The sequence below is a fragment of the Rissa tridactyla genome, chromosome 4 (assembly GCF_028500815.1).
Source record: "Rissa tridactyla isolate bRisTri1 chromosome 4, bRisTri1.patW.cur.20221130, whole genome shotgun sequence".
In the NCBI taxonomy this organism is placed as follows: domain Eukaryota; kingdom Metazoa; phylum Chordata; class Aves; order Charadriiformes; family Laridae; genus Rissa; species Rissa tridactyla.
In genome coordinates, this window is record NC_071469.1 from 12,414,750 (window position 1) to 12,442,620 (window position 27,871).

The 27,871-nt window shown below is 37.4% G+C and overlaps 1 protein-coding gene across 1 annotated transcript; it reads right to left on the reverse strand.

Moving 5' to 3' along the window:
- Positions 1–1,560: 1,560 nt before the first annotated feature.
- CTR9 (CTR9 homolog, Paf1/RNA polymerase II complex component) lies at positions 1,561–23,208 on the reverse strand. The gene is made up of 25 exons (XM_054200432.1): positions 23,061–23,208; positions 20,818–20,916; positions 20,075–20,314; positions 19,442–19,559; positions 18,706–18,795; positions 17,323–17,471; positions 14,696–14,803; positions 14,139–14,246; positions 13,783–14,019; positions 12,997–13,086; positions 12,765–12,893; positions 12,477–12,660; positions 11,383–11,471; positions 10,910–11,095; positions 10,642–10,729; positions 10,268–10,416; positions 8,143–8,259; positions 7,820–7,965; positions 6,192–6,263; positions 4,861–4,996; positions 4,224–4,370; positions 3,628–3,785; positions 3,248–3,344; positions 2,780–2,892; positions 1,561–2,533 (listed from the first exon to the last, which is right to left on the reverse strand). The coding sequence occupies exons 1-25, from the start codon at positions 23,103–23,105 to the stop codon at positions 2,125–2,127; spliced, it is 3,504 nt and encodes a 1,167-aa protein (XP_054056407.1). The 5' UTR covers positions 23,106–23,208; the 3' UTR covers positions 1,561–2,124.
- Positions 23,209–27,871: the final 4,663 nt, after the last annotated feature.

Below are 27,871 nucleotides of genomic sequence, written 5' to 3' on the forward strand. Positions count from 1 at the left end.
TTCTTTCCCTGCCGACTGGCCTCATGCATTTCAAGCCCTTTCAAGTCATAACCTGTTCTTAAAAGCCTCCTTTCTGCCTGTGGAAAGCTCAAAAAATGCACTTACTCCTCAGACAATAGATGTATGGGAACCTCTTATTTTACACTTACTGAAAATATTTCTCTCCAACTGGATGTTAGACCTGAAGACCCACTCAGCGTTTTAAAGAGCTAAATTTTACCTACAGAAAATATATTTTGCTACGTATAGCATCAAACCAAGACCTTCAGCCCTTTCAGAAGGAAGATACAATTAGTAACAGGAGAGAGAAGGCTATGATAGTGGAGATGTATTTGAGGCAGAAAAGATCCCGTAGTAAGCACTGTACATTTTGATTTTCCTTCTTACTGTTAAACGCTGGTTACTGTCATACCTGCCACTGCTGCTAGTGCTCCCCTTGTTTCACCTTGCTTGTATTAGTTTTCCTTAGTTGCATTTTGCATTAATTTCCTCACACTTCTTCATAGCTTCCTAAGTGAAGCAGTGTGACATCAAGCATATGTACATCTATCCACTGCCTCCTTGTGACTCTGAAAGAGGTGAGCACCTGGGTCATGATTCTCTTGCTAGGAGAATAATTTTCTACAAGGGCTACAAGTTTTCCTCAAGTGCTTGTTTTCAAAACTATCTAGCTTTCAGTCTTGGATTGTAGCAAATCTTCCACCTAAGTAATTATATGAACAAGAAGACTGAGTTAAGATTCAGTTTTGCTCCAATCCAACAACATGATAGCTATTCTTCTATTCAGAATGTTATCAAGCATGTAAATTTTAGGTAAGACCACATATAGAAGCTCGATACCAAACTCGGCCACGAGAAGAGATGTCTCAACTGTTCTACATTCTGCTTTGTCTGCTATGGTTACCAACAGCCCATAAACACATCAAAAAAACATACACAATGAGAACAGCTAATGCTCACAACAAACCAGAAATAGCAGCATGGGAAACTTAACTTGCAGTTAGCACTTGAAGTGAACTATCAGTAGTGACAATCCGGACCTTCTAAAAACAAAGCAACATAGTTTAGGCTATACAGTCTATTAAAAACAGTAGTAATACGCTACTCAGATCTACATAATCTTCTTGTAGCAAATGCTTAACACAGGACTTGATGACCAATGAAAAAGGTAGAAAAAAAAGTTTTTTGGACTGGTGCAAAATACTGATATTTTCAGAACTGCAGGGGGAAAAAATCAGATCCACTTTAGTCTACAACATACCAATTTTTCATTGTTGTTCCTGAACACATTATATGAAAGGACTTAATTTCAAAAGCTATGTACTTAAGCTAAAATAAAGTATGACTACTTCCTCAAAACACATTCCTTTGTCTAATTTAACATTTTCAGGTTTTCTGCTTATAACTTGTAAGGGGAAAAATTAATCACTCCAAGCAAACAAGCAGGAACAGTTTATTGTGACACTGGCAGCTTCACCTTTCTCAAGTAATACTGAGTTCTCTAAATTTTTATTTTTTTTTTACCTGACAATTTAAATATTTCACCTACATCTGCATCACTACTTTATAAAATTTCTTTAATATCTGCATCTTTTCACCCGATTCAACACAAAAACAGAAGAACAAACTCTTGGAAACAAGAGGAGTTGCATCATGGCAAATGTAATCTTTAATAGAAAGTAAGAAAAACCTCCCTACTGACCTTTATTCAGAATGAGGAAAAAGATAAATATCCACAGCTCTTTCTTCCATTTGGTAGGATTTTAAGATCCATCTATGCATGTATAAGCACAGAACATAGAGTTTTAGCCACACTGGAACCACCTAAACAGAGATTTTATGTTCCATAGTTTTTACATGCATTCCATCCTTGGCGTGCTGATTATAATACAGGGATTCTGTTCTTCATCTACAGCAGTTTCAATTTAAGAATACACCATAAGCCAACTTAGAGAAACATCCATTAGTTGCTAATCAAAAGAATCACAGGAAGGTCTCACAACAGTTTACTAAAACATTAAGGTTTTTTTAAGTCACAGTTTTCAAATATAAAAATTCGATTTTCCCTGTAACTGAAATATATTTACAAGAACATTTTGAAAAAAGATGGTCTGTAATTTAGGTCTAATCACTGTCATCTGAACCACCTTCAGACCCCTCATCGTTGGATCCTTCTGGTTCGGATTCGTTACCAGATCCTCTGCCAGAGCCCTCGTTGTCAGATCCTCTCTCAGAATCTCTGTCTGAGTCAGCACTGCGAGAAGCTGGGCGAGATTCATTTTCTGAACCACCGGAACGACTTCTCCCCGACTGGACAGACTCATTGTCAGACTGCTCCGAATCTGACCGCCTCCTTTTCCTAGCTGACCTGTCACTGTCCGAATCTTCCTCAGATGGGCGGACACTGGATCTCCTTGGACTACCTGCCTCGCTACCAGATTTGTTTCTGTTATCAGAATCGCTATCAGAAACAATGCGTTTACTGTGTTGCTGTTCCCCATCATCTGAATCACTGTTGCTATTCCTAGCATGTCTGCAGGGAAAAGAAAAAAAAACCAGTATTAAAAGATGCTATCCTTAGCTTAAAAATGAAATGACACACCAGGATTTGAGTAATGCTAGCTTATCAGAATAAGAGGAATTAATTTGCAACGGAAAGTGATGTTGTGAGTACAACGAAAGGCTTCTCATTATCTTCATGTTATCTCATTATTAACACGGCAGTTTCTCTTAAAAGCACGTGTTTAAACTTTAGTACAAAGTTAATTAAGGGTCTTACCCATCATCAGCAATTTTGAGTTTATCCTCATCAGAAGAATCATCACTTGATGAAATGATGGCTTTTGATTTGATCTTTCCTTTCATTGAAGGAGGCAGACGTTCTGGTTTGGGCTGTACAGGGGAAAAAACAAATGGTTATCCGTTCATGTGTCTGGTTAAGCATAGTGCCAAAATGCAGAAACATATATGTTCAGAAAACCAGACACGCTTTTAAGAGTTGTTCTGAAGTCATTAGATCAAAATCTCCCATTTACTATCACTTAATTCTAGATGGCTTCAGAAATATCCTTTTCATCCTTGAAGCAGCTATAGCAACAGGGGAGGAGGACAAAAATAAGCTCAAAGGTAGTTTGCTACAAAAAGTTTTGTGCAATTTTCAACATTAATAGATCTCTCTTGTCTAGAGTAATGCTGAACTCCAAATGCATATTTAGAAAGTGATGCGGTTATTCAGGGTTTAACTTACGGCCTTCTTTTTCTCTGCTTTGGGTGGACGTCGTTTTTTAGGTCTTGGACCATTTTCATGTTCTTCATCATCACTCCCCTCATCTGCCTTCTGGGGTCTTAAACAGAAACATATTTTATATGATGTAAAGCGTAACATCAAAAAAAAAACTTAACACACAAAGATACCTATCTCAAGAAATGTCAGGTTGATCAAATGTTACTCATAATTCTTTTGCAGAGTGGCTGTTTAAGTCTTAAAATCTGCATGTGTAAATAAAAATTAATCATGTGAACTCTTGACAACAGTTCATATTTTAAACCTTTATGAAGGACTGCATGACAATCTATTTAAAAGCCATACTGTTTCTCAGGGGAGTCTAACATTAAAGTATCAATTACCTCCTCCTCTTCTTCTTCTTTCTCTCACCCTCCTCCTCTTCCCCATCTTGTTCACTACCACTGCCCTTCCTCTTCTTCTTCTTTCTAGACATGGGCAGATCTTCATCACTGTCATCGTTGACGAACTCATCAAATTCCCCTGCTCCTTTTTTGGAACGCTGTAATAAATAAAAGCTCCACAATATAGCCTATTATTCACCTTCCACATAAAAAGCTACCAGAAAACAATTCAAAATCGAAACTTTATCTGAACATGTTTTCAAAGATATGAAAATACAGACCTTCTTGTGCCAACTTCCCCATAATCTCTAGATCGATGTCATTAAGAAACTGATTCCAAATTGGCACATAATAAAAAAAAAAATCATCTTCTGTTATTTTAGCAACTGAATAGAACAGATTTTGGTGATGCTACCATGCTTGGAACTTTAAAGTATAGTTTCCAATTTTTACATTTGAGTATTAAACCTCAGCAATTTCACTCAGTGGAGCCTAGGAGCTTGAAATTAAAAACCTGGGGTACTGCAAGAAACCAGATGTCAAAAGGGGAAAACGAAAGAGATCTAAAAAAAAAAAATAAAAAAAATCTGTTCTACCCTGCCTCCACCGCCACCACGTTTTTTCTCCTTTGATCCTTCTACTTCACCAGTGAACATCAGAATATTCTTGGTTTTCTCCACATATTGAGCTCTTTGTTCCAGAAGTTTCTTCTGTTCTTCTTTTTCTCTTAGGCGCTTCTCTTCCTGAAACAGAGAAAACCAACCATTACTACTGTATTTGCAGCATTGCACTGATTATAATTGCAAATGGATAAATCATTTGCTGACAAGAAACTGGAAAATTGACTTTTGACAGTCGATGTCATAGCAGAAGGTCCACACGGCAAAAAAAAAAAGTTTTCTACAAGTCTATGCTAGAGTAGGCAAAAGTCCAAAAGAACTGTTGCACCAAGTGCTTTCTCATCCAGCCTGTCAGTACAGAAATTTTATGGCAGACCTTCTGGGGCACAAACTTTATTTCATTATAAAAATAAAAATCTATTTCTGAGGCTATGGGGAAGAATGAGTGAGTCTGCTAGCACGAACTACAACTAAGAAAAATAGCTACCAGACATTTTATCACAAATACCAGGTACCACCACAGAGCAATAGGGGCATATACATTGTTGATAGGTATACTTTTTAAAAATACTTTTAAAAAAAATATAGTATACAGAATGTAACAGAATAAAACCTGTTCTTTAAGTAGCTTTTGGCGAAGCAGCTCCTTTTCTTGCTCTTGTTTTGCACGCAGCTCCCTCTCTTCTTCATCCTGCTTGCGTGCCCGAGCCACATGATACTGGGCTTGACTCAGTAAGTCAGAGCATTGCCTGTAACATGCAATGTTTTCAAGTAAAGGAAGGTGGCAGGCACATACTACAAGAAGAAACAGTTTTATAACAGGCATGTATCACAACAGTACGTTCATATCACCAATAAAAAAAGCTACTAGAAATAGTACAATAGAAGAGTACTACAGATTTGTGAGTAAACTAAAGCACTTGCTAGTAAGCTAATTTATCTTTAAATTGCAATATAGCATTTCAGAACGTATTGCTTTACACTGAAAATTTAGCCAATTCATATACAAAAAACGCCACGCAAACATAAAAGGAATCATCCCAACTAATTTGGACAGCTTCAGAAGTATGGTTAATGAGAACTTGAATTTATTCACAACATACTGGCAAACCTCATCAGAAAGGTAGGTAGAAATTCTATCTTAAAAGAACCAGTTGTGTAAGAGTTAAGGTTGCACAAAGTGATCAAGTCTCATGGAACATTAAAGAAAGGTGCTTTCAATACTTTCTTAACTAATGTTACAATGACATCTCTTCTAATATTATGATTAAAGTTTTCTTCTCTGTACAAAGTGCTTTAATGATACCCATTTAAGACATACAGTGCACGATGGCCAGACATATTTGTATACAGCTGTGAAAAATCTTGGAATAACATGCAATAAATGAAACTCTGGGCACACTGAGTGAAAACTTCAGAAATAAGTTTACAAAGAAACTGATTTGAATAGGCTTGTGTACAAACTCATTACCCTGAGCAAAAGTGAAAGCAGACTAGACTCTGCAAAACAAAAATTTTTTCATGTTTCAATAACTGACCCATGAACTACCTCAAAAAAATCTCCATGAAAGCAAATCTGTTGTTAGATTATTATGTTTAAAGTCTAAACAGTGAGAGGTAGAGATGTTGAAATAAATGTCACTGCACTCTCACCAATGGAAAAATTGCCATTAATACAGCTGAAGTTTTGCAGGCTCTGGCTAATGGCAGCCACCACATGTTGTGAGTTTTAGACTACAGAAAAACCTTAGAAAGCAAAGACAGGAAAAGAACGAAACAGCAACAGGGAGTAACCCTGCACTTGTATTTCTACTGTTCTAAGAAACTGTTAGTTGAAATTTTGGAATCCAGTTTTATTACGAAAAAACACAACAAAAAGATTCCGCCTGGATTTATTTATGGGTTTGTGTTTTGGATTTTGTGGTTGATTTTTTTTTTTTTTACCTGGCTTCCGTAGCAGCAAGTGCCAAGTCAAATCTCATCTTATCACCTACTTTACTCAAGTAACTGAAGTACCTGGAGGAAAAAACAACAAAGAAAACAAAGCAAAACCAGCATTACTTACATATTTATTATAGTTTTGCCTTAAAACAAAGCATTTACTCCTGAATTACAATCCTATAAAACTCAACAGATGAGGAAACCTCATGAATTTTCTTTGTGTGCAGCCCCTTTTAATACAACAGTATAAAAGTACATTGAGAGTTCTCCAAATTTCAAACATTCTAAAACCACTCTAGAGTGGAACAAAAACCCAGAAAAAGTCTAAAGAGAATTGTAAGATTTCATTTACTGGCTTCTAGCAATAAGTACATTGCTGACCCCAGCAGATTTATTCCTTATCTGTCACAGCTTAAGTGCTTGAAACCAGCATAAGAAAAGGAAGGAAAACTTATTTTTTTTAAAAATCCTTCCAGAACAGCCTCCTTGAACCTAGGTGACAGGCCCTTGCGAATACAACTTACCTTCAGGTACATGGATAAGCTATGACGATCAGTGTTTCAAAAACAGTTTCTCCAATTCATTTAAAGGATATCGACTTTGTAACTTTCAAGGTTGCCACAGTTTCTTCCCATATTCCAGAGACGTTTTAAATTAAGTGGTTTTGTGCTAGATTGAACTCTATTTCTTGTGAATACGTAAAAAGCAATTCCTTGCTCAAGTTTTAGATTATGGAAAATATTTTCCAAAATGTGACAGGCATCTGAATTTTTAGTTACCGGGTACAAAATAAAACGTTTTCACGCAACTTTCTCAAAACGATAAATAACAAGCTTCTAACTGAATTTAAGTTAGAATTTGTGTTCAAATGTTTAGTTTGCATTATGTAAAGCACCAGAATTGTGAAGTGTTTACTTGTATGAAAGACTTGCTTTAGTTGGCAAAATTATTAAAAGGCAACATCTATCCTTCACATAAGAGCAGAGCTAGAAAAGCATAAAGCAAACACCACCTACGCCAGCAACGCCTAGGAACAGAATAAATGGTTGAATGCTTTCTTCTCAAAGACAGTGACGACTGGATCAGATTAATCACACTGTTTTCTGTCCAGAATTTTGGTTTAAATTTTAAGAGAAGTAAAAGATCTAACGAGCACTTAAGAAACTGCTTCTGTTCTTAAGGCTTTATTTGCCTACAGAAGGGCAAAATTAGTTTTCAAGGACTACTGGTCATTAAAACCAGGCTCATATAATATAAACAGATTAGCTTTTGAGCCTTATAGGTTGTTCTTAAAGAAACAATTGAAAAAGTAATAAATTTGGAAAATAATTTCAACATTCTTTTCAACTATGCTCTTCCAGGAAGATGTGCATCTTGGTCGTAATAATACAAAACCATTTAAGAAATAGATACTGGCTGCTTGGCCAAACAAAATCGGCTCTGGAGCCAAGTCTGGATACTTAATTTTGTGAGGCCCAATCTTTCTTTTCCAACTAGAAACTCTAGAATTACACACAGTGTTTTCCAGGAGATCATTGCCCATTCTTCTAACAAGATTTGGCCTATACTGCAAATTTACTGTAAGCGAACAACAAAATAAGTTATAATGACTAGAAATAAGTCAGCTTTACCTGTGTGCTAGCTCCAGTTCTTTCACAGCATTAAGCACCTCCTTTAGATTGCTTTTTTCATCTTTCAGGACAGAGGTAGCTAGTCTTTGTAGCACTAAAGCCACATTAAACATAAGGACTGTGTCACTTGGCGCTACATGCCTGGCCTGGAAATAAAAAGTATGTTTTTAAGATATGCTACAACATGATACAGAGGTATATGGAAGTGACATACAGAGAATAAGTACCATTATTTCAATCCCAGACTACTGAATTTAAAGAGATGAACATGCATCAACTTACAGTAATTTTATTCTGTGATATATGATGTTTTATACTTGTACCTTTAACAAAGTTTGTTTGCATTCCTGTAATTTGCCACATTTGAAGAGCGCCCGGGCCAAATATAACAATACTTCAGTATTTTGATGCTTATAGAACTTTCTGAGGCAGTTTTCATACTGAAATGGAAAAAAAAAATTAAAAAAAAAAATCAAATGAAGATGTGATAATGGTTATTTCTTTCGGTTAGCTAACTCCAGAAAATGCTTCTATTCCTAAAAAGCATTACTGCCAATATGCCTTTTGTTTTTTTAAAGAGGTGTGTCATGCTACACAGATGCCTCCTTTTCACTAATCAGAAAATTCTTTCTGCTATTCCATAGCAAGTACCTGATTTTTCTGGAAACTGACAGCAGTCCAGGAGGCTCCATAGGTCTTAAAATACAACAGAATACTTTGCATGTACCATCTACTGTAATGAAGTCCAACAAACACGACCCATTTTACAAGCACTCAATTATTCTCCACAGTAGGGGGGAATCTATTTTCTTTATTAATACAAGATATTTTATAAATGGAAATATATCTGATGTATATATAATATCTGATGCAATTAGTTAAAAAAATCCACATCTTTCAGATAACTCACTGTCAAATTTGTTCTGTCCACCTAGCTGAATAACTTGGCACACCAAGGCATATCTGGTTGTTCTAAAGTGTAGAAGAAGAATTGTTACTATAGGTTTTGTCGGTCTAGAATTAAAGCTTCAAACAGTTACGAAACTTATCCTTTCCAGTAACGAGCGCCTTTTGTTTGACATACCCTTTTCTCAAGGAATCATTCACCCTTTCTAAACCTCCAAAATAGTAAGAAATACAAAGTAATTTTTATTTCCAGCTCAAATACAGAAAGTGCCCTGAATTGTAATGCCTGAAGTTACTACTCTTGGATTGCACTGTGTTGCGAGTGCCCAATTTTCACTCATCTTTAGAATTAAAGATTTTGTAATTAGTTTAAGTCTGCCTTGGATTTGTATGCTTTATGGTAGAGAACTCACTAGAATAATTGTTGTGGCTGAAGTAAGCTAGGCTATTCAATTCAATTTGTCACCCTTTGAGCCCAATATCGCGTATTTCAGACTGTGGCTTGTACCAACTGCATAGGAGAATCCAGGAAACATTAAAACACCTCAGTAAATAAACACATTTCTACTTAAATATATTAGCAAATGAGCACAATGTTTTTCTGACAAATCAAAAGGTGAAAATGATACCCAGTTTCCCACTGTAATTCACTGCTTAAACAATTGCTAAAAATCAGATTTTCATTAGGCTTTTTGTCAATAAAAACAGGTGTTAAAGAAACCAGACCTCATTCAAAACAACAGAATGAATCTGACCATGCTACCAAAGCTTGTGAACAGTAGTTCACCAGAGGACAGCAACTAAGGAGGTTTTGATCAGGTAAGAAAGGCCCAGTATCTCTTCCTTAATACCATCACAAGTAGTTCTGAATTAAGTATTTTTGAGCCTCCATGTGGACTCAATCATAATGAAACAAGTTTGTTCTGAGCTTCTACCCTGTCCAACATATGCTTTTTTTTTTTTTAAAGTTTACTTATATGTTTTTATTCAACTGAGTAAATTTAGTTAGAGTAGTTTGATACTTGGAAGTTAGCTTGCTTGAGCAGGTTGAAGCAGATGACCTCAACAGATTTCTTCCAACATGAATTACCTGGTGATGTTAACCGTTGTGATCATGGCATAGTCAGCTTTTCAGACAGCTCTAACTGTTATTCATGCAATTATTTGCAAAAACGAAAATAGGAAGTGTTGCTATTAAAAAAAAATCCCAGCACCAAATTGCATTTACTTACTGCAGTAACATCTGAACGTAAATCGCATACAGTAACTACACTGACTGAAACCTCTCTGACTAAAAATTAATTCCAAGAGCAAAATTCTAACCCAATTATGTTTTAATTCTGCTACCGAAAAACAAAAGCGCAAAAGTTAGTAGGTGCTTTGTTACCCCTTACCCACACTTGGCAGTTTGTTTTTAAATCTAGGCTTGACAGCCAACAGTTAAAATATTATTCAGAAACTTTTCCAGCTGCTATGACAGCAGAGAAGCATCCAGAAGTCATCTACCCCAACATATTATGTAGTTCAGTTTAGAGATGTTACCATCTGCACAGCACTGATGTACTGTTTCTGTTCTACGTAGATATGTGCCAAATTCAGCCACACATCACTGATATCTGCTGTTGCCTCTCTCACTTGGGCAAAAACATCACGAGCTTCACGGAAATATCCTTTATGCGCCAAGACAGCTCCTAAGGGGAAAGTAATATGTACAGCGTAAGCTTCCAGGTTCATGTACTATGTACTCCTACCAAAGAAAACAAAATAGTGCCTGACTAAAGTTCCCCATCAAAAACTAAGTGACACAGCTGCCATATGAAAGCTATTCTTTCCTGTGCTCTAGTACATAGCGTTCAGGCCCTGCAAAACCAATTCTATATTCCAGCATGAAAGGAAAATTAGAGTCTAATATTCACCTATGCCATTAGCAGCATATAAATTCTTTGGATCATTTCTGAGTACTTGCTTGTAGATCGCTAATGCACGGTCTTGATGACGCTTCTCCTGCAGAAATAAATATTCCAATTGATCACTCATTTCTATAATGGGGTATTAAAAGATCTACCCCTAAGTTTTATGGGCTACAAGATGCCAAATAGGCATCAAGAAAAGGCTCTAAGTAGCTAACAGCATACAAAAATTAAATAAATAAAACTGCACACAGGGCAGGCAGATGCCCATTACCTTTTCTCTGTCTCTTGTGGGTTGATGTAGAGTCTGCAACCAGACATTGCCAAGAGCCAGCATGGAATAAGTATCATTTTGTGTGGAGGGCTGCTTCAATATTCTTTCAAATTTCTTTTGTCCTGGACCCCACTCTTGTTTAGCCAAATGAAGATTGCCAATCAGAGACCAAGCATCTGGATGGTCCTAAATAAAGATTCACTGTAAGTTGCAAAAGTACTGTTTTTTCCCTTGCAAGGTTACTTTTCCAAGTATAAAATGCTATTTTTCTTGATTAGAATTACATATTTTAAAAAACCAACCAAACAACAACCAACAAACAAAACACACAGAGAGCAGATTACGGTAGTTCTCTCTTCTTCCCCTAGTTTATGTGAACAAACAAAATGAAAATGTAACAAAAGGAAAATAAAATTTTAAGCTAAGTTAATATTTCAAGTGTTTTAACTTTAAACACTTAAAGGTTTACAAACCTGATTTATCTGAAGTGCTTCTTTAAACCAATCAGAAGCCTCATAAAAATTTCCTTTATCCCTAGCCATAGCTCCCAAGCGCAAGTAGCCTAAAAATAAAAATACAAAATAAAATTAAAAAAAGAGCAAAGAGGTTAAAGTTATCTTAAAGAAAATATTGGCCAAGCATGAATGACAAAAGTAATCTTTTCCTTGATCTGCTAAGGACAGCAAACATTAAGACACCTTTCATATTCTATTCACAATGAGACACACCATGTGAAAAGAAACGTCTGTCCACAATGGTGATACAGAAACTGCAGATTTCTAACAGTTAAAGTAATGTAAGTGTCTTTAATTGGTTTCATAAATTAAAGATTGAGAATGAGAAACCTCAAACCAAGAAGGATAAATCAGTTACATAATACTTGTCCTTCCACTTCAAACAGTTCTGTCTCCACAAGCTTTGGGAAGAGTATCAGTTAGCAGGTGACAATGGAGAACAAGCAGGGAAGAGGCTATAGATTAGGCCGGGGCACACTGTGTGCTGCAGCTTGCTGAGGAAGGGCTACCACCTCACCTTTACAGCAAATATCACAGGTCAGCTACCTAAAAAATAGGATGTCCCATAGAAGTTGTGCTAACACCCTCAACAGCCCTTCTTCCCTGGTGGAAGCCCACGGTCCAGTAGAAAGTGGTTCTCCCAAACAGTTTCTATTTCCACCCATGCAGGCAGAATTGCAGAACCTGGGCGTATCAAGTGGATGGCCATGATTGCACCTAAGCGCTGAGATGCTAAGGCTCTGGCGGGGAGCAACTAAGTAAAGGCATGCAAGTCTAGATAAGCTAGTTTTGCTAGATTTTTTTTTTATAATTCACCAATAATTAGAAGTATAATTTACCAATAATTAGAAAGCTTAAAGCTGGAGATTGGACTATAAGGATGATGCAGGCCTTTAACAAAAAACGTAGGTAAAACAGTGGGTAGGTAAGCAGGCCTCAAAACTACTATGAAAAGTGAAGACAGATATAATGAGACTAGAACACACTGTAAATGGGAAGATTTTTGGTATTACAATAAGAACTGTGGAACTGAAATACCAAATGTTTCTTACAATCAACGTAATTAGGATGTTCTCTTAAAATGTTTTTATACAGCTTTTCCGCTTCATGAAATTCACACATCGCCTCATATAGTCTGGCAAGGTTATAGGACGTTGTTACAGAGATAGCATTGTAATAATGCTCATCATGTTCAGCTTCTGCTTTCGCACGATCCAGTGATGCCAAAAAATATTTCTAAAGTAAAAAAAGAAAAAAGGAATAAAGCACTCCAGAATATTCTTACAGAAAAACTTCTGTGTGATCAAGAAACTCAATTCAAACTTTGAGTAATTACATACCTTCGCTTCTCCCAGATTTCCTAACCTGAAGTGCAGAGCACCCACATTATTCAAAATCTCTGGTGGGACATCAGCCTGTACTTTCTCTTGCAGAATGCGTGTGGCTGTACCATAGGCTGACAGTGCACCCTTTACAAACAAAGAGAAAGCAGACGAAAGAAATAAGAGAATGTGCTCTATGTGCTCTTATGAAAAGCACACACATAACCCACCAAGTGTATATTAATAATACCTGTATATCAGTCTGTTCGAGAATTTGAGCTAGTTCAATCCATGCCTCTACATCATCAGGATATTGCTCTGTGACTTTCTTTAGATGTCCCTGAAAACCAGCAGAAAATAATTATGCCTCTTTGTGGACAAACAAACTGTTTAAAAAATATAAATAAAAATCAAAAGAAAGAGTGAATGTATTAATCTTAACACTAGAAAGATATACCATACTGCAAAAGAAAACATCCTAAACATCTGCACAATTTGGTCACAAAAAACATTGCATTAGTTTCCTTCCTTATTGTACTTTTCTACAGAACATAACACCTGCTTAAAGAGAAGTAGAAACTATTACACCAACACGAGAAGCCAGAAAAGTGACGTCTAACACTTTTTGCATTTATTTACCCAACATTAGCTTTAAAACCCCTTTCATTTAAAAAAAGCCTAACATTGTCCTTCCAGACAAGCTAAGAGAAGTGTTTTCTGGAAATCACTAGCTAACTTCAGAGAACTTTAACATATATGGGAAGAATTCTGCCCTCTTCATAGTACCAAATACAGATGTGAGGCTGGGGCTCCTCTAAATTCCTGGACTTGCTTTAGCCAGAGCCCAGTAGGACTCTCAGTTCTGTCCAGAAGTTGTGACTCTCCATGGTTAGGAGGATCTCTCATGACGGCAAGTATAGAACATTCTACACCTACAGCGGAGTAACCCTGAGTTTTATGCAACTTAAGTTACAGTCTGATTTTCAAGTTCTACTATTGTATGTAAAAGTATGATACGGGCAGAAGCAAAACTCACCTTCGCAATATCCCGTTTCTCCTGATCTTCTGAAGCAGCATAAAGAGATCCAAGGATTTTCATAGTCTCGTAATTGTTAGGATAGGCCTTCAAAACTTTTTCAAAGCACTGTGATGCATTCTCTTTGTCCCCTCGATAAATGTACATTTGGCCCAAACCAAAAAATGGAAGTACAAAAGAAGATGAGGCAAACTGAGTGGCCTGGTAATAATACTGGAAAGCCTGATCATAATCTTCCTAATTAAAAAGAAGTAAATAAAGAACAGGTAGTGTTTTCACAGGTAAGCTTTGTATGAACTTTTATAACACAGATTTTTAAGTGTCACCTCAAAGGGGGCTTTTAAAAGCTGCCCTACCTGTACATGAAAAGACCTAGCCAGCTGATAACAACTCTCTGCCTGCATTGCTTCAACTTCTGTATTATGGAAAGCATGAAGAGCCAGGTGTTGCACTTTACCATAGTCCTGAAAAAAAAGGAAGTTAAATGAAATTTGAAAGCCTTCACTTTATTTATGGTCAAGTGACCTATTATTCAAACAAGGACAGATGGAAAATACAAGAAAGCGTTAGCCATAGTACCGACTAAATTAATAACAACAGATTTAGTTTTAGTGGTTACTGTTCTTTTATCTGTTTCATATTTTAAAGCATGGAAGAGGTGGTAGAGGGAAAATAAAAACAAAACAAAAAACCCTTGGGGACACAAAGGTGACCTTGACTTAAGACATAAACGTAGCTTTTCTTGGCTTTCTTGAGAAAAGTTTATACAAAAATTTTACACTTGTCCGTCTGGATTAACAGTTCCACATTAGGCACCCCTTAGCCCAATGAAATGAGACTGAATCTAACACCAGAATCCTTGCTGTTCGGAGATTATCAAGTATTTAACTGTAAAATTCCATAGACCTCTTACCTTCTTGAAGAAAAAGTGATTAGCCAAGTGATTCAATACCATTGGATTACTGGGATCAATTGTGTAAGCCCTAGAGAGGAGCTGAACACCATTCTTGATGGAATCAGCCTAAACGAAACATTGAAAGGTATCAGCAGCATCTCAATAGCTGTATCTTATTTACATGTTCAAAACCATTCTTCAGTCTAGGCTGCTGCAGGAATTCTGACAAAATCTTGCCAGGCTCACAGGAAAAAAAAGTAAATTCAGCTTCTAGCTTTTTTCCCTGCAGCATACAGACAGAAAATGTGAAATGAAGCCACCACACAGGCACAGAAAAAAACAGAGCAGGACTTTCAAGGAAAAAAAAAAAAAAAATACTTGGTGTCCTTTGACATTTCACACTCACACCCTGATAGCCTTCCCTCTACTGTTCAATGTCACCAGTTCCTGTTTGGTTTACTTTTCAATCTTTTACATAATTTGTTCAACAGTGAAATGAAAATATTCTTATGTTCATTTTCTAAACAAGAACTTCAGATGTTGAATTAAGAGCTACTAGAACTTAAGTTCTAATTAAAAAAGTGGTAGAAGTTTGTGGTGTTTACATACGGAAATCATTATGTCAACTTACTCTTTTCCAAAGAAATTTTACAGTTCAAAGAAATTTTTCCATAGGTACAAATTTAGACTTACCTACAAGTTCAAATCTATAACTGATAAAATAATTGCTATTTATTTGGGACACCCATGAGATCCATATTACAAACATGTTAACTTAAATCTGTATTTGTTTCTGAACAGAAACACCAAAAACAGCACCTAGTAATCATGTAACACCTGTGCTTTACTTTGCAATTATTACCAGCAGAAAGCTATCTTATTGAACAGATTAGGTTTTATGAGGTTGAGACAAGATGAAGCCCAATAGGCAGATAAAAACCACAATTTCAGTTTGAAAAGGCACTATCTTTCCAAACGTAGCATAACAATATACCTTGATTAGGAGATATTGAATAATTCTTGGTTTAATTTTCAAAGGCAAAGAGGGTTTATAATCACACTATGTATAGGTCTAAGTTCTCCGATAATTTGAGTCTCATGTCCAATTTCAGCCAAATCCAATACATGGTTAGAGGTCTCAAAGCTCATCAGGACATATTCTAGGGGGGAGAAACATTAGAAATATCTAAGCACAGAAAAGACGCCCATTAGTAGTTTGCAACTCGGAGAGAATCTTTTCCACAGAGAAAGTATTTTCCCTCCCCCATGGCAACTCTTCGGTGTCATACTAACTTTGCAGTGCAAGTTGTGAAAAAAAATTTGAAGTAAAGCACAGATGATAAATTTCTTATAAAAAACAAAACCGGCATTTGAGTGGGTCAGCTTTTAATTACAGCTTTTTGAGCTTAAGGTTAGTGGGCTCATCCCTTGACTTTAGTCAAAAGACCTTCAGGGGAAAAAAAAAAAAAAAATAGATACCAAGTTTCATTAGTTTCTCACCCATGGAATTATTTATTAAAATTCGACTTCAAAATATTTTTGGTTGTCTCTGTAGTTTTTGAAATGAAAACTCTTGTGCCCACATTTTTCGGGATTCTTCAGACTTTCGGAAGTCTTAACAGTTATTTTTTTTCCCACAACATAGTAAACTAAGTAATTTTCAGCCATTCTGTGCTACCAAAAGATCTTTCTACATGTTCTACAGATAGCATAACACTAAGTTTTAGCAACATACAATTATGTAACAATTTTTTTTTTTTTAAGAAACACTTAAAGGTTCCATCCTCCACTGATAAATTTCTTAGCGTGGATTAACCACCTCAGATCTTATGATCCCAATTAAGCTATACAAGAATATGTATTTCTCTAGTGATACAACATCTAGAGGGAAGGTCTAGAGGGAAGATCACCACTTTATCATAGTTTCATCAGCCTAGTTAAAATTCATTCTTGTGTACTTTTTGTTTTACCACATGGTATGCATGCCAAGGTAACGTGAATACAACTTTAACACTTATTTGAAAGTTTATGTTCCTTAAAGCCCAGGCCTAATCACCTGGGACTACATCTTTTACCTTGACCTTCCTGCAAGCATGATGCTCTTTCAAAAAAAAATAAAATTCCTGATGCTCTGGAGTAGAGCTGCCATTGCAAGTGAGGTCTCCAAGTATTTGAGGACTTTCAGAGCATCCCGGGTACAAACTGATTTAGTTAACCTTCCCAGAGTCACAAATGACGAAGTAAGGCTTGCTATTACACATATTACAACAATTGTTCATTAGAGAAAGACTTTGAAACCAGCGTTTTTTGTTTTTTCAGGCGACTGGACATGCATTCACATCTCAAAGATTTTTATTATTTTAATTAAAATAGTTAACCCAGGACTGTTTTTCTGTACTTAACACCTCTATAAGCAACAGAGTTGAAGATTGTTAACAACAGGAGAAAGTTATTCAGAATGTGCTGCTCACAACACAAGTACATATCTATAACATCATTCAACAGTGACACAGATTTAAAATGATTTAATGACAAAAGCTATTATCCCTTTTAAAAAATGGACTACCTTTCAAAGAATAAAAAGTTTGCTTTTTCAGATAAGAAGAAAGTGAAGTGAGTACGGATTCTTGTTAAGTCAGACCCACCTCTTTATTATTGAGTTCCAGAACAGCCAGTCCAACCAAGGCTCCTACACATTTTGAATTTAGCTCCAGAGCTCTGCTGAATGCTAAGCGAGCTTTTTCCAACTTGTTCAGTTTCACGAAGCAGTGGCCCATTCCTAACCGAACCTCGGCTAGAGAACAAGATGACACCATTCAGAATCCCAAAATTTCAAGTTTATGACTTTTTTATATTCTGGACAACAATTAAAGTGAAAGCAGAATTTTAAACATTTCTTTTAAGCCTGTAAAGCCATCTAAAGATTTCATGTTTTTAAAGGCAGCCTCCCACACTTGACAGCAAAACAAACTTTAACAGATCAGTAAGACTTTATTTCTCCATACACCCCAGAACATTGGTCCATATCTCCAAAAGACTCTGATACTAAAAAAATAAAAAATAGCTTTTATGGAAATGTATTAAAAAATAAGAGAAAAGCATTAAAAAATTGCCAGATGAAAGGGTTAGAAATTTCTTAGGTAGGTTCACCGAAGGCTAGTAGGCCTTCAGAAAACACAGACCAACAAAGAAGTTAGCTAGACATTTCTCCTCAAATGATCAACTGACCCACTGCTAAGAAAATGCTATTTATTATCATCCTCTAACTTCCATGATCTAACACAGAGAATTTACATTGTGTCTGTGGGAAAAAGGGGAGTGAATGAAAGACGTATGTTTAAAAGTGAGGCTTGCATTTCTAAAGCCACTTTTGCAGCAATGATTCTTATGCTAAGACTACAGAATACTTATCAACTTTGTAGTAAATTCTTTTCGAGATAGGTTATGGCAAAGTATACCACATCTCTCAAGAGACTTTGCAGTATTTATAATCCTAATCCAAATACCCTGAACTAATATCTCTAAATCACATTCATCGCTTTTATAGTCATTACCAATAGCTTTCCCAGATTTTTCCATTATGAAAATCATACACCAGGAAAATGCATATCATGCACTATAGGTAGAACTTTTCTTTTCATGTCTTGTTTGATTATTAATGCCAATACATCATTTTCTTAACCCTTATTCCAAGAGCTCACAGATAGGTTCTGCAAAAGTCTTGAACAGTTCCCTCACTCCCCAAAAAATTATAACTTCTCTTACATGCAACTTCTCATTTTCTAGTAGCTCTTTAAAAAGGTAATAATGAGCAAAAAAAAGAAAGTATTTTCCTAAACACAATTTCCTTCTCTAACAATTAAGGAACACTTCAAGTCGACAAATACCTGAACTCCTCTACGATGAGAGCTGGCGTTTTTTTGACAGACATAGATCACAAAAAAGCCCTTAGGTATTTGAATTAGGAAGACTTGAGTTAGCTTGCAAGCACAGCAAATACTTCCACTAGCAAATACTTTCTGTCATACCTGGGCAACCTGGATTGGTACGCAATGCTTTCTTGTAGTAGGCAAGGGCTCCTCTATAATCTTTCTTGTTGAAAGAAATGCATGCTTTACCTGTTGTAACATACCAGTTATGAATAAATCAGAAACATAAACAGAGTAGTTATAAATCCTAAGTATTATCTGGTAAACTTGTGCTGTGCTGATTTTCAAAAGTTACACTTAAAAACCTAAATAGAAAATTCAGACAACTACAACTTTTGCTATCTGTGATGATGTCAATTATATGAAAAAAAACCAAACAAACATGGGAACACAGTAAATTTACATTTTCATGATTTTCTGTAAAAACTTAATTCTTTCCTGGTCCAGAGGAAAGACGCTTACTATGACTAGACTAATTAGCGAACAAATTAAAATACAAGTGTTACAGCCCAATGACCCCTTACTACTAGTATCTTCACCTCTGACAGAGTATACAGCTTCATTGGCATCATCAGGAAAATATAAGTAGTTAGACTGGCTGTATGCCTACAGGTCTCAGAAGAGGCTAGCTAGTATTATATTTTTTCCCAGCTCTTTCACCTATGTCTACTTTCCAAGCTTAAGGTAATGTCATGTGTTTCTGATCAAAAATGCACACTTCCTTATCATATTCTTTCTCCCTATTCACGTATGTACCCTCTTCTTAAGCATGTAATTCATTCCAAAATTCAATTGTAGAGACCAGGTTTTCACACAAATACCCATAAACTCATACCAAGAAGGGCAGGAATATTATTTGGAGACTGGTTGAGCACGAAGTGGAATTGTGCATCAGCTTGGTCCATCTTGTCACCTTCAAGGAGACAAAAGCAGGCTCTTCCCAGCAAGTGATTCTAGATAAGGAGAAAAAATTTTTGATACATTTATCTTTGTAAATTATGAAGATCAGACTATGTGAAAGATTAATTGGCTTTGCCAATTAATTTATTCTTTATTTATTCTTTATTTATTTATTTTCTTTCTTTTATTTATTTTCTTTCTTTCAATTAATTTATTTTTTCTACAATTAATTTATTCCTCTTGCATCAGGAAGAAAAATAAAACAAAAAGGGTCTTTATCATCCACTTCTAAAGTTCACATATTATCAAGCAAGAGAGTAACAACCAATCCTTCCTTCCCAACTCCCAAAAGTTGACTGACACAGTTCTATCAGGTGTCCCAAGCTAGAGATAATTATTCCTGGTGGCACCACACACATTTCGGATAGTCACAAGGTTTGCTTACATGCACTACACTAACAGACTTTAAAGCCTGAGCAGCTTCTATCTTCAGTGAATCAGTATTTGTTTTCTTTCCGACCACTAAATAATTTACAAATATGGAGTTTTAAACAGATTTTGGTTTTACCTGATCGTACATAATAATTTTGTCAGCCATAGTATACAACAAGGTAGCTTGCGTAATGAGCTCCTTCTTGTTATCTTTGTTCTTCTCCTTTCGAGCCTGCTGTACATAGTACGCTGCCAGAGTATCCAGACACGTCATCTGATCTTTTTCATGGTCTCTATAGTCCAGGTTACCATCTATGCGGGCAGCTTCCAACAGCTTCACAAAGTCTTCTGTTTTTCCTTGTTTGTAGTATTCCAGCTATAAAACATACAGTTTTAACAGACAATACTACCCCAGCAAGTAACATGTCATGTTGATGCTTTAGGTGTCCCAAATTAGTATTTTTACATTGAAACAAAAGTCTTAGAGCTATTTATAGGTGAAGAATTAATTGTTTGTCCTCTGAACTTCTTTAACTATTTGCACATTTCACCATATTTTCTATAGTATAGATACTGCCCCCTCCTTTTTTATGACATGCATAATCAAAGACACAAACCAGGAAAACTACAGATTGAGAAAAAAAAATACCTCAGAAAGCAGGCCTCTAGCAGCATTGTTTCATGAAAAAAATACTAAATTAAAACCCTAATATGCATATGTCAAATTATAAATATCTGGTCTAGAATCAGTGACTGAATAAGCCCATTAAGTTCCTGTTCAGAATTCAGTTATCCCTGGTCATAAGAGTAAGGAAGTGGAAATTATTATTTGATTATCTCAATAGAATATTTAAATATACAGTTTGTATAGATACTAACCGCTAAGGCAATCCATATGTGCAGTTGAGTGTGTTCCTGTTTCAGTATACTTATAACTTCATCACCCTCAGGTAGCTGATCGAAGTCAAGCTCAATCACCTAGAACCAAACAATATCGATTTTATTTTCACAAAGCATGAATAATGTTACCTATCATTGAGGTCAAAGGAAGCTGGACATTTCAGAGCACAAAACATAACAATTTGTGTTTAAACAAGGTTATGGACAAAGAAAGAAGTGATAATGTATTGTATTCCGTACAAGACAAAAGTGACGGTCTCTCACAAATATTACAGAAAAGGCAGCCCAGTGTTTGAAATACAAGTCAGGGAGAATAAGCAGAGATGCTAACTCAACTTTTTTCACTATAAACTTCAGGCTTAGAATTTTTACAGTTCAGCTAATAACCAACTTGACTGCACACTGTTGAATTCTGAAACTTTTCCTACAGGTAATCCAAAGATCTAGGATACAGTCAAAATCTTCCAAGTAATCAGGTGTCAGACAGAGAATCAACACCTAAAACTTATTTCAGAGCCCTGAACATTAGTAAAGTCATCTTTATGCCCAAGAAAATGATGAGATTATTGAAGTGGCAAACATTATAAAGAACAGACTAAATTTCTGAACATTAACAATCATAGTCATCATGAGCAAATGGCATCAATTTTTCATCACACAAGCATTATTTTGTAAGTACTATTTTCCCATGTTGGTCTAGCCTTCTGATATGGAAAGTGAAGAAAAAGGAACAGATACTCCCAAGGTGGGATGTTTGGGACCACAATTTAACTGCCTGTTAGTTCACTTGCTACCCAGTCATGCTGCCTTTAATATTAGTCATCTATGTTATAATTTAATTTTACAGCAAGGAAGAGGTGCAGTTGTACCCAGGTTTATACCCTGATTACCAATGCAGGGACTCTTTCTCTGAAGACCGGATTAGAGCAATCCAGTTTATAAGGGCTGTAATGTTGACTATGCAGAACTTGAGAGTACCAGCAAAAATACTTCTGCTACTATTGATATTTTTAGTTTTAGCTTTTCTTGCACAGTACCTCCTTTTTGACAAATAATGACGTTTTTAAATTTGGGCAACCCTCATCTACAAACCAAAATAGTTATTAATGAGAAATAGATGTTACCAACACAGCAAATAAATATGGGAGTAAAAAAGGGCAGTAAAAAAAAATAAAATGCATTTTATAGCAATCCTTAGTGATTAATTTAGAACTTCAGGATCCAAGTAGTCCTAGCGGTAACTTGAATGGCAGCACCAACCATTCATGCTGACACCTTAGACAGAAGTTTCTGTCAGAGAAAAAAGCCCTCCAACGCGTAACCCACAGAGAGCAAAGAACCTTTTGCAAGACTTAAAAACTCAACAGCAGTCATACAGCAATTTGTTAGAGTATGGATACATATGTTCACAAAATACTTTCTTCAGCCTATAAGCAGTATCTTTCAATACCTTATTTAACTACAGTATTAATTTAGTATCTGCTACAGAACGACTTAACTGCAAACTTTATAATACCCTGTAAATTTCCAAATACTTCTGTTAAATCTTTTTAACTTTGACTTGTGCCAGTCTACCTTAAATAAAGTTGAATAAAGTTCTAAACTCATGTTGACTTTACAGAGTGGACAAACTGCTCTCTCTATCTGTGTCTATATGCTAATTTAGAAACGCACACTCTGCTTACAAATCAGTGCAGTCAGAAAAATCTGCATTTAACTAACTAAGGAGAGAATTTAGCTGGACAAGGCCACCGTAGACAAGCACAAACTAAAGATTAGATACTGTTCCCAACAGGGTCTTCCCTCCTGAGGGCTGCATATGCTTGAGGCATGCACTGTGGGAGAAGAGGCTGCTCCTTCTTCACAGACGTGTGGTACCGAAGGACCCCGGAGACGCTGCCTGCCTGTTACCAGCGGCTCTCCTTCATCGGCAAGCCACTGGGCAAGGACAGCGAGGTTATGGCTAGCAGAGGGCTGACACCGTTCACCGAGGGGCACCAGCTGAGGCAGGTTGGGGTTTTCTTTCCTCAAAGCGATACACCTGTGACCCCCAAAAACTCATTCCTCTCAGGGAAGGAACCGACACTCCCTCTCGAGCCCGGGACAAAACTACGACAGGACGCGACAAACGCCCGCGCCCCGGCACGCATCACACAGCGCACTCCCTCCTTCCCCCTCCCCGGGAGCAGGCCGCGCCGCCGCCTCCCAGCCCCCCGACTCGCCTCATCGGTGTCCCGGAGAGGGATCTCGATAGACCCCCGCGACATGATGGCGACACCGCTGTCCGCCGAGCCGCCACCACGCAACGGCCCGTCCTGCGCGCACTTCCCCTCACAAACACCGACTGACCCGGACGTGCTCGGGCCAAGGGCGGGGGGAGGCGGGCTGGCTCCGCCCCCGAGGCGCAACCAGCCAATCCCTGCCTGAGGTGGAGGGAGGGCTTCGCGGCCCGGCGCGCGCGGCCCCGTTGCTGCGGCAACGGCGGCCTCGCGGGCGCCCCTCAGCGAGCGGCGAGGCACCGGCGGGCCGGGCCAGCGGCCGCTGCCAGCCGCCAGCCCCGGCCCCGGCCCCGGCCCGGAGCACTACGTATTGCGCTGCGTGACCTCCCGTACGGCTGCTCACAGCGGTCTTCCGTGTGGTGGCCTCTTAAGATGTGAGCAGTCTCCTCAGGCCAGAGTGAGGGTTTAACTGGGGACTTGCAGACAGGTATTACTCCCGCTAATTTATACATATATATCACATACTTACGTATAGAATATAGAATACCGAGAGATAATACCATGTATTTATACATGCGCACGCTGATAAAATTGAATAGGTTTGCATCTAGTTGCTCTCTGGTCTTGAGACCACAACTCCCTCCAGCTATGTCTCTCCTCACATCATTTTAAAATTGCTAAAGATTTCCAACCAAATGCATTAAAATATGTGCATTTTCCCAATCTTTGTGGAAAAACAAATAATGTTGAGAAAACATATAATATGTAAATCCAAATACCTATTACCTGACTAGCTTAGGTGGTGTAATATTATTAACGCATATTTACAATTTTTTAGCTACACCTTGGTGGCCAGTTCGGCCCAAACCGTGACAGGTTTGCCAACTATTTTCAATTTATCTAAGTGTTTTTGATTACAAATACCGAATCTGATAAAATTCTTAATCTTGAACCTAGGCCCTGATCCTGGAACTTGTTTTGTGTGAAGCATTCAGCCACACGGAGGTGCATGAGTAAAGAAGACATTGCAAAATTGGGTTCCTAAATTGTTTTTTCTACTTATGGTGGCAGATGCACCGATGTATTTGGATAAAATACAGCATGCATAGTAACATATGACCAATCTTAGTTATTTTTGCAGCTGTACCAAGAAAAAAAAAAAAGGGTAGTAAGACTAAAACATCTTCTGGCACATTTCTACTAAGAAGATTAAAAAAAAAATCCATGATATATTTCTTAACACAGCCTGTTAAACCCTAAAGCAAACTTGATTTTGTCCTATTGCTAACCACCCACATAACAAGAATTTTGACTGAACTGATAGTCACAACTATAAAGCATTAAATTACTCAATTAGATTTAAAAAATTAATTGTGCCTTACCGTAGTAGTATATATTATAGTAGTAACGACTAGCTTACTTGCAGTGTCACCCATTCTCTGAAGCCAAAGCAAGTAGTATTTTTAATTACTTAACATTTTGAATCTCAACTTCTGGTTTTTATTTATGCACTACTCATTCTGAACTGAGTTACCTGGTCCAATGAAGTGTAACTAGTATTTCTCCTACTCATATAGGTCTTTGAGGAGGTATGTGCCATAAATACCTTCTGTAGAGAAACTTTTGCATGTGGCTGGAAAGCGGAATGACATTGAAATTAATAGGAGTGAAAAAGTGTGCATTTTTTTGTTGAAAAAGCCAAAACCAACGTTATGCAGAGAAAGATGCTAATTAATAGAGTTCCTAAGCCTACTTTTCTGATTTATAGGCTGATTTTTTTCACAAAGAAACGTCTTTTTAAACATTTTAATGAAGCAATTTGGACCGAAAAGGCAACTATGCGAACTACTGACTTTTATATTGCTTGAAGCAGGAAAATTGCTGTTTTCCATATACACTGATAACAAATCACTATCAGGTATGTAGAACTTCTTTAATGTATAAAATATTTTTCTAGCTTTTTTTTTTTTTTTTACTTTCTGACTGCTTAGGAGTATTTCAAGAAGAAACTTTTTTCCTCTTGCAGTCTTTTTATTTCATTGAAATGTTTTATTGTGAAAACTTAAATTACTACTTTTAAACTTGGATTGTTATCAAAACTTCTGATGTAAATAAAAAGTAATCTATAGCAAATTGATCTTCCACTTGTGATATGTTACACAGACAGTGAAAAATAATATTTAAAAACTTCATCACCACATATAATTTTAAGCTTTTTTGAGGAATGAAAATTAATCTTAATGAAGCTACTTTAATAATAATAAAAAAGTCCTTTATCTACCTGACCACTATGCTTTGCAAGCAAAGTACCATTTATGTTTGAGACGTGTATGCTTAAATAAATAAGCCTCCATTTAGAATAGTTGGGTGGTGAGAGCAGGGTATTTTAGTAGCAAAGTTTCTTTACTTTTGATTGTCGGAGTGAGTAACTTCTTTCTTGAGGTCTGGTTTGGTTTTTTTTTAAAGACAGGTAATGTTTTAGAAATCTTCAGAATGCAAATTAATTCCATTCTAATAGTGAGAACTATCACTCCATTAGTCACTTGTTGACCTGCCCATTCTGAGCTGGGGGGGCCGGGGGGGGAGAAAAGGAAAGATGTTGTTGGTTTGAAGAGAAAAATGTTGTTGGTTTGAAGAGCTCAGTGGTCTGTGTCAAGGGAGCAGTGGGGGCCACTGCTCGATCAGGGAGGGAACCCAGGAGGTGAGCAGGGGCTCTGCCAGCTGAGATGCAGCCCAGAGTACCTGAGCAGGGCAGACATTAGGCACGTCCACAGTGATGAGGCAGGTCTGAGGTCAAGCTGGAAGTGCCGGCCAGTGAGACAGGGTCTAACACAGCCTAGCAATTGCCGGGCAGGTCCTTGCTGACAGGGCAAGTCTAAGGTCAAGGGAGAAATCAGTCCTCAAAGATCCACATCAGGAGGATATCTATGGGTAGGTAGGGACCTAGCTGGATGTCCTGCTCTGGGGTGAAGCAGAGGCAACCTTCTGTTCAGTGAGAGAGGCTCCTGCTTACACTTGTTGCTGTGGCAGCCAGGGTCAGCTGACTGCATTGTTTACCCTGTGGAGGGGTCATGCCTGTGGGGAGGAGTGGACAGGACAAACTGACAATAGGGTGTTCCATCCCATCTGCCATGCTCAGTGTAAAAGCTGAGGGATCAAAGGATCTGGGGCTTCTTCTTCAGTGGTTCTTTTTCTTCAATGACTGATGTCTGAGGAAGACCCTCTTTGCTCTTTGTGTTTTGGAATCCAGTTCCCATCCTGAGTCCAGTCTAGAAATTCCCCAGTGCCTGCCCTGGGACAAGCACTTCCCAGTGATATCTCCTGGGAACTTGATATGATTTTGTGTATATTTGTGTATATTTTATCTATTTCATTATTTCCTTTTTAGTTTATTATTAATATTTCATTAAAGTAGCTTAGCTTTTTCTAAACTCATAGATCTCTCTATCTCCTTCCTGTCCTTTGAGTGAGAGGTAGGGCAGAGCATCTGTTGTCTTGTCATTGACCAACCCAGCCCAGACCAGGACAATGGAGCTAACACTTTTACAGTGTAACTCAGACCAGGACTGTAGGTCCTGGGCTGAGCTTAAATGGGGCTCCTGGGCTGTAGGCAGGGGTGTGGCAGGGATGCACCAAGTGGGGCTGGTCAGGCCCATTAAAGTTTATTATACAGTTAAGGCCCTGACATAGTGTGTGCATCTTGAAGAGATACTAAGCAGATTTAGTAAGATGTTGGGTGGATTGTTTTAGAAAGTGCTAAAAATGGAGTTAATAGGTATATAACTTGTTTTATTAGATGGTTTAATATCGTGCTAGTTCAACAAGCTGTTGAATTAGCTGTGTATCTCAAACTTGCTACAGTAAGGAGTTAAGAGATCCTCTTCTGCTGGCAAGGAATGCTGAAGCAGGCTCTGTTAAATGTACTTTGAGCAATGCTGTAGGTATTCTTTTCCTACAAAGCAAGTTCTTTTAATAAAACAATGTGAAATGTAACATGATAGAGTTGTAAGAATGGTTGGTCTCTACTGCTATATGTTAGTGTTTTACTTGAAGGTGTCGTATTTTTACAGACCAAGAAGCATTTTGTATAGCTACTAAAAACTGTATTATGTTATGCTGCCAGAATTAGTAACTTTTTTGTTGTTGTTCATACTTCCTCACATGGCTGTATTTGCCTTATATATCTGATAAATATAATTATGTCTTACTCAGTTAGATAGTCCCCTAAATCTAAAGAATTGCTTTGCAAGCAAAAGCTTTAAGGAGTGATAGTTTGTGTTTTGCAAGCAAGTTGTGTATTTGAAGATGGAGTGAGAATGCTTTTCTATTTAAAGTACAAAATCATGAGATGTTTATACATAAAATCATAGAATAGTTTCCGTTGGAAGATACCTTTAAGATCATCGAGTCCCATCACTAACCTAACGCTACCAAGTTACCACTAAACCATGTCCCTCAGTACTATATCTATATGTCTTTTAAATACCTCCGGGAATGGTGGCTCAACCACTTCCCTGGGTAGCCTGTTCCAATGTTTGATAACCCTTTTGGTGGAGAAATTTTTCCTAATATCCAATCTAAACCTCCTCCGATGCAACTTGAGGCCATTTCTTCTTGTCCCATCACCTGTTACTTGGGAGAAGAGACTAACTCCCACCTCTCTTCAACGTCCTTTCAGGTAGTTGTAGAGAGCAATAAGGTCTCCCCTCAGCGTCCTTTTCTCCAGGCTAAGCAACCCCAGTTCCCTCAGCCACTCCTCATAAAACTTGTTCTCCAGACCTCTCACCAGCTTTGTTGCCCTTCTCTGAACACAC

Excerpts from the sequence above, each read along its gene's own strand:
- CTR9 (XM_054200432.1), bottom strand. The coding sequence starts at position 23,105 with ATGTCGCGGGGGTCTATCGAGATCCCTCTCCGGGACACCGATGAG. Across the intron at positions 14,247-14,695 it reads ATCACTTTTTCTTCAAGAAG|GACTATGGTAAAGTGCAACA; the intron begins GTAAGAGGTCTA and ends CTTTTTTTTCAG. Across the intron at positions 4,371-4,860 it reads AAAAGCTACTTAAAGAACAG|GAAGAGAAGCGCCTAAGAGA; the intron begins GTTTTATTCTGT and ends TCTCTGTTTCAG.